Source organism: Ascidiella aspersa, chromosome 5, assembly GCF_963924565.1.
Source record: "Ascidiella aspersa chromosome 5, kaAscAspe10.2, whole genome shotgun sequence".
In the NCBI taxonomy this organism is placed as follows: Eukaryota; Metazoa; Chordata; class Ascidiacea; order Phlebobranchia; family Ascidiidae; genus Ascidiella; species Ascidiella aspersa.
The window spans coordinates 378,615-392,973 of NC_139451.1; the positions used below are offsets into that span (position 1 = coordinate 378,615).

The 14,359-nt window shown below is 37.3% G+C and overlaps 1 protein-coding gene across 1 annotated transcript; it reads right to left on the minus strand.

The window, feature by feature from the left end:
- Window positions 1-638: 638 nt before the first annotated feature.
- LOC146141383 (uncharacterized) lies at window positions 639-6,338 on the minus strand. Its single transcript, XM_083390091.1, has 4 exons — window positions 6,249-6,338; window positions 2,692-2,856; window positions 1,163-1,243; window positions 639-899 (listed from the first exon to the last, which is right to left on the minus strand). Exons 1-4 carry the CDS (start codon window positions 6,336-6,338, stop codon window positions 639-641), a joined length of 597 nt encoding a protein of 198 aa, XP_083246217.1.
- Window positions 6,339-14,359: the final 8,021 nt, after the last annotated feature.

Sequence of the window (14,359 nt, forward strand, 5' to 3'; positions counted from 1 at the left end):
TTAAAGCCACTGTCCGGAGTTGTGAGATAAATTCCCGCTACAACTTTCCAGCCTTGCTTGATTTGTTTTTGGATATCCATCGCCTTAAATGTACAGCATCTAAAAACTTTCATTTTAAAACCTACAAATAAACCGTGAAATTCTTAACTTTGGAGTAAATTTATCGTTACTTGCCAAAAACAATTAAATCACCACCATTTTTATGACGTCACTGCTGCGGCGTTCCAATTTTTATCTTAATTTTTTTTAGCCAACGTTTGTTCCCGTATTCTGCATCTAGGAGTGCGTCGGTGAGCTGACTATTGCAACTTCACACCAAGCTGTATATTTATGAGAATGCGGTAGTCAACCACTTACGGCATAAATAAACCTTTAAAACCCACAAAAAAACTTTCTTTCCTTTACTTATCGCCACTTGCCCAAAACAAATAAAATTTTAGCCACCTTGTTATGACGTCACTGCTGCGACGCTGTGACGTCACGGTTATGACGTTTCACTGTCACTGGTATTTCAAAATATTTATTTTTGTTTTTAAAGTAATTTGACGTTTGATTGGTGAAGTATTTTGTGGAATAATTTTTACCGAGAGCAGTAAATAATTGAGTGGCTGTGACGTCACGATGACGAAATTATGACGTCATCCACGTGTTTCGAAGGGGATCGGGGCGAATCCTTGATAACCTCCCTTCACAACAGCGTTGCTTTGTCTCGCTTTGTTCACCATTTCTTGCGTCACAATGCCCTTCTTCCTCAAACAATCGGGATCGACCGTGAAGGCGATGACGTCATGCACCGACTCGTGGGTTCCGTTGCTCATGACGTCAACCTTATCCATGGCAACCACGCACGTTTCAATGTCACGTGCTACGTCAGACCAAAACTTAAGCGGGACTTCCCCCTGCGAGAAACAAGAAGGGAATTCCCCTGAAATGAAACAAGCTAAAAATTCGTTTTTAACAAAGATTTTGAAAATAACGGAACATTGTGACGTCATCCCTGATTTTTTTCCGGGTTGTTTATCACAATTGATAAGTTTCGACATTTTGTGTGGGCATAACTCTATTTTACGACAATTAGACTATTTTCAACATATTTTTAAAAATGCTAAACATTCTTCCAGTTTGTTGTTGAAGCGATTAAAAAATGAATTTTCAAACTCACCAAATCGAAACCTTGACCCGATTGCTTTGCTGTGAATTTATCGACCAACTTCTGTTTTTCACGAAGAAATAAATCGTCGTCCTAAAAATTAACAGAGATTTAAGTTTGCGAAACCAAAAAAAGACATTTTGTAACTGGAAGTAGTTCACTGTCTCCTTGTAATGTTACTCACTTAAACGTTGCAAACAACTCTTTCACATATTGCACTTAAGTACAAGGGCACTCACATGTTGTACTTAGGTACAAGGGCACTCAAATATTGCACTTAAGTACAAGGGCACTCACATGTTGTACTTAGGTACAAGGGCACTCACATATTGCACTTAAGTACAAGGGCACTCACATGTTGTACTTAGGTACAAGGGCACTCAAATATTGCACTTAAGTACAAGGGCACTCACATGTTGTACTTAGGTACAAGGGCACTCACATGTTGTACTTAGGTACAAGGGCACTCACATGTTGTACTTAGGTACAAGGGCACTCACATATTGCACTTAAGTACAAGGGCACTCACATGTTGTACTTAGGTACAAGGGCACTCACATGTTGTACTTAGGTACAAGGGCACTCACATGTTGTACTTAGGTACAAGGGCACTCACATATTGCACTTAAGTACAAGGGCACTCACATGTTGTACTTAGGTACAAGGGCACTCACATATTGCACTTAAGTACAAGGGCACTCACATGTTGTACTTAGGTACAAGGGCACTCACATGTTGTACTTAGGTACAAGGGCACTCACATGTTGTACTTAGGTACAAGGGCACTCACATATTGCACTTAAGTACAAGGGCACTCACATGTTGTACTTAGGTACAAGGGCACTCACATGTTGTACTTAGGTACAAGGGCACTCACATGTTGTACTTAGGTACAAGGGCACTCACATATTGCACTTAAGTACAAGGGCACTCACATGTTGTACTTAGGTACAAGGGCACTCAAATATTGCACTTAAGTACAAGGGCACTCACATGTTGTACTTAGGTACAAGGGCACTCACATGTTGTACTTAGGTACAAGGGCACTCACATGTTGTACTTAGGTACAAGGGCACTCACATATTGCACTTAAGTACAAGGGCACTCATATGTTGTACTTAGGTACAAGGGCACTCACATGTTGTACTTAGGTACAAGGGCACTCACATGTTGTACTTAGGTACAAGGGCACTCACATGTTGCACTTAAGTACAAGGGCACTCACATGTTGTACTTAGGTACAAGGGCACTCACATGTTGTACTTAGGTACAAGGGCACTCACATGTTGTACTTAGGTACAAGGGCACTCACATGTTGTACTTAGGTACAAGGGCACTCACATGTTGTACTTAGGTACAAGGGCACTCACATGTTGTACTTAGGTACAAGGGCACTCACATGTTGTACTTAAGTACAAGGGCACTCACATGTTGCACTTAAGTTAACCAATAGACTAACTTTAAGTAGACTTGCAATTTCCCTTAAGTGTAAGTACATTTATATATATTGGTCTGTAACGATAAGTTCACTAAGCACTCACATATTGTTCCTTGCAACCGCGTGTCATCGCTTCTTTACTTTCTTTGCACTTCACTGTCGCCAAACCAAAGAAAACGTTCAGACCGATCAGAGCCACCACGAGGAAGAAAACCAGGACGACCTTGACTTTGAACTTGATGCTCGAATCTTCTTTTATCACGAAGTCCTAGAAAACATGTTTCGTTGCAACGACAAAAAAAACACTAGAAATGTCCGATAATATCGGATCGGAGCCGATACCCGATACCAAGTGGTAGTATCGGTACTCGTCCGATAATATCGGAGCCGACACACGATACCAAGTGGTAGTATCGGTACTAGACCGATACTAGGTTCGTATCGGTGCCGATCCGATATTAGATTAATATTTGTTGCTACTAAAAATTCAGCCACGTTTGCGATCAAATGTAGATTTCAAGTTAAAAGTCAAATTCATGCAAAAATCAACAACTTAAAGTAGCTGAACTTTATATTTTGTTCAATATTTTTTCGCTGTTGATAAAACAACAGGGCCGCAGCTATTTCTTCGTTAATAAAGAAATGCGGCTTCTTTTGTAAAGTTCTGCAATCTACTTTAATATAGTAAACACAGCTTTTATTTAGTTTTGTGGAATATACGCACACGCGTTTTTTTTTACTGTTTTAGGCTATTTTCACTTTTTCGGTCTAGTTTAGATTTAATTTCAATCTAGATTTATTTTTTATAAAATTTGCAAAAAAAGTTCCCGCCTTATTAAAAGACTTATTTTCGAAAATATGTTATTTACTAAATCAGTGTTTCTCAACCTTTTTCACTTGGGCCGCGCCTAGAGATATATGAAAACCTGGCGGCGCAGCTCGCGAGCGAAGCGAGTGCGAAATTTTTGAGGTGTACCGGTATTTGTTTTTAATTGGTGTCAATTTTCATTATATAAGTTTTATAGTTGCATATCTCCAGCCTTGAGACCAAAATTGGAACAACATCAACTTCGGAACAAAATACAGTTAGGAATAAGGCGTAAATAGGACTAATACCTACTAATAGTCGTAATAATGACGAAATCAAAATCAGATCAAAATGGCCAAAATAAGGCCTATATAACCTTTTATCTAACCCCAAGCCCCATCCATAATTATCACTAACTCCCCTGATATTTTCAACCCTAACCCAATTCCTAGCAACACCAACTACCCGCCCAAGCCAAAACAAGGGCAAAATAGCGGCGCCCAAATGGCGACAACAAACGGCCAATGCCAGACAAGTGTCCCCAATCATCCCATACCCTTTCCCTACAGTCTTAGCATTATTCTGTCTATTTAAATCTTATTCAGATTAATTTTGGACTTATTTCGACATGTTTAGGCCTTATCTAGACTATTTTAGATCTTGTTCTGTCGTGATTACTGCGAATTTGGCGTTATGATGTCGGTGGTCTTAACACTATGGTGTTATAGATTATCTAATTAAGATATTGCTACTTTGTAGGTTTTATTACGTTTCTACTTGGAAGTACAGTGAAATCAATGAGCTAAGCTTAATGGGAAAGTAAAAAATATATATATATATGTTAAACATGTTAATTTTTCTTCTTTTTGCTCGCGGCGCACCTGGTAGCCTTCCACGGCGCACCGGTTAAAAAGCGCTGGTCTAAATAATTACAATGTTAAGGTTTTTATAAATATTGCTAAAAATGAGAACTAAAACCTTTCAAGTAATACAACTCACATGTGAGCTGCAATGTGTGTTCACAGTTGACGGCAAGTCAGTCGTTTTGGAAAAATCACTTGGATCTTCTCTACACTTTTTATCCATTTCACTTATTGGATTTTACAAAACAAGCTGTTTTTAAAGCATTTTAACCGACCGAGGTAAATAAAAATAATAAAAATGTTAGCACATAGATTTAAAGAATCTAAAAACATCTTAAAAACACAAAAGAAACAAACTTTTTCGATCTTTGAGAAACGATCAAACACGTACATTTTGTAACGAACATAAGTTCCTACAACAAACAATACATATGTTGCTCAACAGACTTATATAAAGCACTGAATTACTGACGCAAAATAAACCATAATTTACGGCGGAAATGATTGTTTCCGCTGAACTATGATCAGGTTCTGGATGAATCAGTTTAACTTCAAATAACATAGTTAAGGTTTTATTTTGTTTCATTTTCAGCGTTGCACGAAACATGGCTCTAAGAACAGGACTAATTAACGATCAAACAACATTAACACACATGCTTAAGGCACCAAGGGAAGGGGACAACACATAAACTTTCACGGCCCGGTTGGGATTCTGTTTTGCTCAGTTTCCTTTTAAAGCATATTCTTAAACCTCTCTATGCTTCGATGGATAATATCTTGTGGTGTGCTGGGTTTATGCTTTGAATGACACATTTAGGAAATCAAAGTCTTAAGTGTTAAGGGCCGACTAAAGAAATGATCATGCCTATTTTTGGTTCCTCAATATTTATGAATAGATTGCGGCTGCCCTACTAAGTATTCTACTGTAACGTTCCTCAACTCGTGCGTTTGCTTCAATTTCGTTCATGTTTTGAACCAATTGTAGCAAGTCACGCATCACTGGGATTACGTAATCGCACGTGATTTGGTTGAACCTTTGTTTTTAACTGACAAAGCTTTCAATGATTGTTTGATGCCAAACATACAATTACTTCGAACCAAACTGAAGATCAAACCAACTCCACACATGAAGGACAATTACCATTTGAGCAACAATCTGATACTGTCATCGTCAGTTCCTATAAGTAAAGTAAAATACATTTACAGAGCAAAATAATAATACAATTAATAAAAAGTCAAAACCATACGAAAGCTGAAAAAATTAGGTAAAAAATAAAAAAATATAATTTTGTTATTCGCCAATTTCCTAGACTAGTAAAGTTGAGATTGAATGTATTTTATGCATCTGTAGTGTACAAATTTATTTGGAATTGGCGCCGATACGCCCTAGTATCGGACAAGTACCGATGAACACTGGGCAACGGGTATCGGCCCCGATCCGATATTATCGGAACTCTTAAATTGTTCTAATTTGTTTTTTCTCTTGAGAGCAACAAACTAATGTTTAGGCGATTAAAACCAAATAAAAAATGTCATTTCACGAATCTGTTATTCTCCTGTCAATCGCTTCATTCACCAAAGTTTCACGTTTCACACGTCATAATGCGCCGCGCGATCTGCGAACAATGGGATTGTCTGAAAGCGCTTGAGTTTCGAATCGATTGTCGCGAGTTTGTGAGATCGAATTGCAAGAGAATATTATTTCCGGACCTACAGGGTGCTGAGGTGGAATATCTCGCTTTGGTGAATTTATTTCGTCTTGGTACTTTAAGTTTTTATTTCAGCACCGTAATGTTTTTTTTTTTTTGATATCGGGTGGATCGCGATATTTTTGTCAAAAATATCGTGCATCGTAACAAAAGTATCGTACAGTAATTTTGCAGCCTTAATACGCATCTGCATTGGAAGCAAACAGCTGCAGAGTTGCGCCAAGAAAGCTTTTCACAAAGTACGCCCACAAACAAAATAATCAGGAGAGGAAATAATAACCTGAGCAGGTCTGGGGTCAGTCAGTTCGTCCCACAAGCCTCCAGCTGAGGTGGATCTGTGTGTCTGTGTGCACAGGGGTGCACTGGACATTTTATTACGATAGATTTGAAATTTTGGCCAAAAGTAATCAAATTGACGTCATTATTATTGCGCTTAAAGCAGCAAAGTAAATGAAATTGTTACATCAAAGGTTTTATTATTTGACCAAAATATTGTTTGACCAAAATATTGTTAGGCCAAAGTTTGTTTCAGCTTTAAGAAATGGGTTTACTTTTAGTTGCAAACCTGTTATTTCTTGAAAAATTTACTGCTTTAAGTTGCAAATCAAACCTGAAATATTTATATTAATTTGGTATCGTGTATCGGCTTTGATCCGATATTATCGGTCGCCTTTATTGTGTTGTTTTCGATGCGTTGTACCGCTGCACTGGCGGCGACCCCACGTTACGGGAAGTGGGCGGGAGGGCAGAAGGTGTTGTGAAAATATTGAGACAAGCGAAGATAGAAGCAGGTAAAGTACATAAATATGTTAAGTAAAGCATATGGAAGGTAAACGCATGTGTGAGGCAAATATGAAAGGTTTGTTGCACAGAGGCGAGTTGAATGGTCAGGAATATAAAGCAAGGGTTAAAGTGAGCCGGGATTAAAAAAGGTGAACATGAAGTTTTAAAGGTTTGCTATTCGGCTAAAAAAGATCTAAATACTTTTTACCAAGTCATCCCTACAGCAGAATAGGGTGCGGCGAAGGCAGCATTTTTTGCGTAGTGGTTGGTAATGGGGAAATGGTTGCAACACTTCGATCGTGATCGACCACATTTCACCTGGTGGATCGCGTGTCGAATTTTTAATATAGCGTTCTTCAAGCAACATTAACAGGAATATAAACCGAAAAACAAACCATGACCCTTAAATAAATTGCTGGAGCCGATAGTTTCTGGCAAAAAGTATGGAATGTGATATGGCACAGCTCGTACAAATACAATGCATGTTCAAAAACGTTTTTTAGATGCTAATCAAATTTTTCGGTTGTCCTTATTTTGGGGTCCATGTCAATGGCAACCCTGCGTATATGTAAGACAGCTGCACATTTTTATAAACCGAATGGCCTTAGGTAACCTAAGGTTCCTTGCTTTATGCGTTCAGTTATGACGTAATTTTGTTTCACTTATGACGTAATTTTGTGACGTCAGCTCTAAAAATCGTTTTCTGTCCCGTTGCGAGATTTGTTCTGCTATAACTGTTAATGTATGAGGTACGAGGTGCAGTTGCAGGGCTTAAACTTATAATTTATCGGCTGGTCAGTCACTGTACGCCTTTTTGACATGTTCACCTGATAAAAGGCGATTCTTTCAAGCCTCAAACACTTTGGTGGATATTTGTAACTTGTGTATGTAATATAAGTTCTGACAAAGGGTTAATATTTGAATTTTTGCCGGAAGTAATTGTAATTTCACCCATTAAGAACCTTATTGCTTGTGGCACAAGATCGAGTAGCGATAGAGCTAAATCAGTTTGCCAATAAAGAACTATTAACGGCATTGGTCGCTAAAAACGCTAAAAAAGGCAACTTGTTTTGCTCATACGTAGTAAGAATATAAAAGCCCACTCAAAACGTTTCTAATTACTCTTAAGATAATGGATGGAGGTTGTAGTTAGACGTAGAATGTAGTTAGACGTAGAAATTCGAATAACTCTTTATCATTTCGAGCAATATGTATGGGCGACGGGCGTAAATATTGATTGTAGGTTCCAGCCGTCATTCTCCTCAGTATATTATGTCTTACGCACTTCAAACGAACCAGCGAAACATCGCCGGCCCCATAAACACTAGCGCTATACAGAGTGGGCTGCTCGGATAAATTGGAAACTTTTTATTCGACGAAGGAAACCTCCCACAAAGGAAGGAAAGTGCTCCCACTGTTTCCCCTCCTACGTAACAATGGGACGCGAGATGTCGATCAATCTTCTATTTTTACTCAAAACCTCGAAGTGATCGTCAGTCCGTAGTTAGCTGGACTCAGCACAGCTGCTTTGTCCGATAATATCGCTTATCGCCACGATATCGGTGTCAGATGTAAAGAGCATTACGTCACTCAGAAGGTTATGTCGTCATCATGACGTCATTAATTTACGATTTAATAATGAAACTGAAACCAAATTTTTTGATCCGAGAAATATTTAAAAAATTGAATATTTTGTTTTATTGGTTTAAATCTCGGGTTTTCCATTATTATCGTTATCTGATATAATGTAATTATCGATTATATCTTTAAAATGAGTATTTGAGTAAACTTGTGGTTTCTTGTTAGTTTGAATAAAATTAAAGGTAAGAAAAGTTAATAAAAGTGAAATTATTGCAACACGGAGTGAAATTTTCATTGAAAAGACACAAGAATTATGGTAAAAAATAAATTATAGTTTAATAGGTGATTGCTTGTCTAAATTAGGAAATCTGCTTTCATTTGACAAGATTAACTTTTAATCGTGTTTGTAAAAATGTGATTTTAAAAAACTTTTTAAAGCAATATTTAATATAACGATAAAAGTTGTAAAATATCCTCGTTAACCTTGTGATTAAAACTGTTTGTTTAGGTTTTTAAATAAATTCGATAAATTATTATTTCCTGAGTGTGACATCACACATCGTGACGTATTTTACACAATTTTGACGTCACAAAAGGATTATTTGAAACGAAAGTCACGAAAAGGTGAGTCTTTTGCTAATATTAATGCATTGTGACGTCACAACCTCAACAGGGCAACATATGATTATATGATTATGTCACTATTGCTTTATGACGTCATGTCAATCGAAGGCGGATGAATTTAAACAAATAAATGCAACATGCTTTGTTTGTAATTTTTTCCGCCCTTCTATGTTTAGATCACAAATAACATTTCAGAAGCGATTTATAATAAAGCTTATCAATAAACCAGTGGATCTCAAACTTACCAAAACCACGTAACAAAGCACTAACTTTGGAACACTATATACGGATCTGTTCATAAGTTTAATGGTGAAAATAACGGAACAATGCACTGATGATGAAATGAGCATTTGCCGAAACGTTTGAACAATAAAGCATGTCGCTTTTTACGTCTATCTGGCCCGCTATTTTCACCACTAAAGCACCAACTAACAATTAAGTGCATTAGGTAATATAATGACGTGCATGGGAAATTAGGCGATGTATATTGCAGGACATACGCTGTATTTTTACCCGCAAATAATGTGCCAATTATTGGGTACCAAACTTTGCAGCTTATATTTTAAATCACTTATAATTGTCTATAGTAGGTTGTCAAATATTTTTTTTGCGTATGTAAAGCTTTAATCCGACATTATACATAGCGCACCAGTGGTCGGCAAACTGTGTGTCGCGGTTCAAATGTGGCCTTTCAGTCATTTTTAGTTGGCCGTTAGCTGTTTTTTAATATATTATTTATGTCATGTAGTTTACAATCGCAACACACAACAAACCATTTAATATTAGCATTTTATTATGAAAAAGTGCGTATAAAGTCTGAAATGCTAGTGTATGCTTATTTGCAATGCACAAATAACATATTTTGCAAAATTACAAGCTTTAGGTCATACATAGCAATCTAACAAGGCGCTGTTTGAGTTCACTGTATTAGGGAATATACAATCGCTTGTTTAGAATATTAAGGAATGGTCAAATTGCAGGTTATTTTTTTAGCCACAAATAATGTGCAAATTTGGGGGAATCAAACTTTGTAGTTAACTTTTTACCCGCCACTACACCAGTGGTCGGCAAACTGTGGCCTTTCAGTCATTTTTATTGAGCCACGAGCTATTTTTAATATATCATTTATATCATGTAGTTGTTGGCCGTGTTATAAACGTACGTTCACTGTGCTGTATTTTAAAGTCCAAACACGCTATGCATACTATAGAATGTTGCGCCGTGTGACTTTTAAATGCTATAAAGGTATTGTTTTATCAAATGAGACTATAAACGCATTTTTGTAGATTTAAGTGTTTTATGACGTAACTTTATAACGTCATTCGTTTTATAAAATGGGCCTTAAATTGCACTTAAAAGGACATTTTAAGCCACAACAAAAACTTTTGCCACTGCTCTACATATAGACCAAATAATTTCCTAAAAAAATTAAATTTTTGGCGCACGAAATAATATTTCATCACACTTCAACATAATCTCTGTTACGTCATACAGTAGATAACTTTACTCCAATGTTACGCCACAAACATATCAATGGTAAACTCTAAATGAACCTTGTAATAATAAATAGTAAACAAAGTGAAACGAGTCTGTTTGTTACGCAACAAAGGAACAAATCACGATTGTGCAAACAGCGCGATACAGGAAGTGACGTCATAATGCGGAACTAGTTGTCATTGTTGTAAAACAATCGCTTGCAGGAATAACAAAGTATTCTGTGCAGCAAATTGCCGAAGTTGAAATTATATTGGCGCTTTGGATTTTAAACATAAACCTTTTTTTTAAACATTTCAATTTTCTTTTTCGCTAGAATTCAATTTTTAAGTTCCCTAAGCACTTGTAAGGTTTAAGTGCCTTGTGTGTGTATATTTGTATATATTATTTAAACATAAATAAACTGCAAAGTTTAGATCCCTCTAGTCGAATTTGCACATTAATCGGGGCTAAAAATCGAACGTATTTCTTACAATATGAAGTTTCCTAATTCCTTGATGCGTCAAGCATGTGATTAAATTACTTAGTAATTAGGTTCTGGTAATGTCGCTTCATTACAATTCGCTTCTGAATTATTTAAGTATATTACTTAATGGTTAATCACCCCTGGGAATGTAGCTTCATTAAGAATTGGTTTGATGAACTTTAGGCATGTTAGAGAATACACTCTGTAATAGTTACTATACAACAGTTGTAAATGTCTTAAAACTATAAGGATATAATAAATCCTGTAAATCTTACAATAAACTTTATTTGGTAACCTAAGCACGTGTTCATATTGTTTTTGTTAAATCCTGGCATTTTTGGAAGGGGCTATTTACCCGGCTAACAAAGTAGATAAATCGATATAAAGTCACTAATGTGTGTATGTGTACCCGAGCCGGGTGGATAGCCAATTTATGACGCTTCATGAGGCTATCAACAAAGTAATGTAATTGATTTACAAAAAAAACATAGAAAATAAGCAAAACTTGGAGAATAAGACCGCCACCCAAATCCAACCCAAACCCAATTGATGCACAATCACTAACGGGCGTATGTGTACCCGAGCGAGCCGGGCAAATAACCAATAAGGACTTTCTGACGCTATTTACCCGGCTAGCAAAGTTACATCGATATATATTCACTAATGTGTGTATGTGTACCCGAGCGAGCCGGGCAAATAACCAATAAGGACTTTCTGACGCTATTTACCCGGCTAGCAAAGTTACATCGATATATATTCACTAATGTGTGTATGTGAACCCGAGCGAGCCGGGCAAATAGTCACTTCCATATTGTTTCAACCATAATACCGGGATTCCAGATCTGTCCATAGGTGTTTGTTTATACCAGTGGTTCTCAACCTCTTATGCTTCGTGGCCCCAAAAGTCCATTAGTCGCTTCCCACCAGCGAGGCTCGTTACAAACTGCCGTATCAAACGCAAATAAATATGCTAGCAAACTGTTTCGCGCAGCAACTGGTCGAGCAATGCTTAAAATCCTTTCAAAGAGAAAAAAAATGACTAAAAGCTATACAACAAACATCGTTTGTGACGTAACAGTGTATGACAAAAAAAAGGCGTGGCATGCCTGTGATCGACAGTTGTGTACAGCTCATAAATACAAAAATTTATTAAGACTAAAATTTATTATGCCTCTTTTTGAGACATGGCTCTGTGCTCCCCTGGCTACGTATATGCCCGTGGCCCCCAATTACCGCTCCGTGGCCCCCCCCAGGGGGCCGAGAGCCACGGTTGAGAAACCCTGGTTTATACAAATGCGCGGCGCCCTGTTTGAAATGTTAGGATATTTACACAGGCCCGTTCTAATGTTGGGATTATATGATTATTTTGTCTTTACTGAAGCAACTTAAAGTCTCGCTGTTGTTGCACTTGTTTGGGAATTTGTAAAAAATTTGTTTTTCCGGATTTAAGCCCACAACGAAACATTTTTGCGGTTTGCAGTAAGAATGGATTTTTGCGGATTTAAAAGCACAAATGCTCATTTCCTGTTTTTTTGCCGCTTTTTTGATGCACAGCAATATATTTTAGGAGGATAAAAACAAATTTTCTTCCGAATTTGAAAGCAGAGGTAGATTTTGCCAAAACGACTTGAGTTTCCGCCAAATATCGAAATTTAAACATCACTTTGAACCCGCAGATAAAACACTGATAAAAAAATGTTGTTGTATAGCGCTGTTGGAATAAACCAGGGCGTGGGTTAAGGAATGGCCGCGCCCCTAACTATATCTTTACCTAATTTAGCAACATAAAATAAACATTTTGTTTGAATCTTATTTTGACTTATTTGTATGTTTTAATAGATTTTGGAAAAATCTGCATTTTTCTCGGCTTCGCACGAATTTTTACTTTTAGTGTAAGCACAATATTAAGAAAACAGACGCTTTTTTTAAATTAGCATGAGGCCAACTTCCATCAGATAAATGATAAATATTTTTAACAACATGTCTGCGTAGTCTGTGTTACACAACAAACCTTGCATTGTGACGCATAATAGGTAAACAATGCACTTCCTTTTAAGTTATTAACCGCGCGAAACTTGTTTGTTTTGGATGTTGTCGCGCCTAACTTAACCCCAACATACCAGGGATAGATTTAGAGAGGGAGGCTATACCCCCCCAAAACTTTATCGCCTTCTTTAACCGTAAATGCGACAAAAATAAGTTTTCCGCGAGAATTCAAGTTTTGCTTTTATTAATGTATTGGCTCGATATTTTAAAATTCTTTTAAGATATTAGAAATTAAGATTTATTCGAAACGTCCAAAATGATTCCTACTTTTGTATGGACTTTGATATTCTTACTACGTCTTACTACAACCTCGAATCATTATTCTCCAAAATATTAAGGTGACGTCATCTCTGATGTGTTCTTAAGTAAATTAAGAGAGATAAATAGATTTAAATTTATTTCGGAACAACGGTACTGGTATATGCATGCAAAATAAGGAATCAAAAAGAAAGCGTCCGTAGTTTCCAGGGGGCGGCGAAAGACTGTTAAGTCATCTCATCAGCTGCTCCCTGGCTGTGATTCAATTCAAGTTCGTTATATTTCATATAAAAGGAAAAATATACGAAACGAGATACATTACTTTGGAGCATTGGAGGTTGTAGTAAGAACATGATCCCTATACTTTTGTACGGGCTTTGGTATCCTTATTATGATACATAACGAAAAGAACTATTCGTAAATACAAGCCTAACAGAAAATACAAAAACAAGTACATTATATTAAACACAATTAGCGCTAAGACAACTTGGAATTTGAAAGACCTGGACCCCCTCCAATACCCCTCGCATAATGCACACGCGGGTTAATGCACACGCGTCTAATTGTAATGCATCTAATGCATGTAATGCACACATTCTGATCGCAGCCTCGAAAAAGAAACTTTTCGACCTAAATAGAATAAGGGCGCTTTTAAACTTTGTGACGTCATCTTTGATGTGGTATTGAGTAAATTAAGACAACTTAGTATTTAAAAGACCTGGACCCCCTCCAGAACCCCTCGCATATTGCACACGCGGGTTAATGCACAAGCGTGCAATGCATGTAATGCATGTAATGCATGTAACGCATGTGCGGTACAAGCAGTTTGATTGACAGCTCGGCCAGCGGAAGCAACAACGTTTTGCTTCCCATTTGACAAATTTTGCCGAGAAATTACGAAGCGGGTTGGAAGGCTTCAGTGAAAACACGACGCAACAATCGTGTTTGTTTCGGTACAATGGAACCGGGCGTTAGAACCAGTCGCGGTTCCATTCAATGTGGATTAGACTGATATATGCGCGAGAGATTTTAACGCAGTGAAAGTAGGAGTTTACGAGCTGGAAAATAATTTTACACGTTTCACTCTGAAAATTAATCACTGAAAGTGAAATTGCGTGTCGCGAACTTGCAGGGTAAAA

Coding starts and splice junctions, on each gene's coding strand:
- LOC146141383 (XM_083390091.1), bottom strand. CDS start 6,338: ATGTCCAGTGCACCCCTGTGCACACAGACACACAGATCCACCTCAGCT. Junction 1,244..2,691: donor GCGGTTGCAAGGAACAATAT/GTGAGTGCTTAG, acceptor GTTAATTTTTAG/GACGACGATTTATTTCTTCG. Junction 900..1,162: donor CGGGTCAAGGTTTCGATTTG/GTGAGTTTGAAA, acceptor TGTTTCTCGCAG/GGGGAAGTCCCGCTTAAGTT.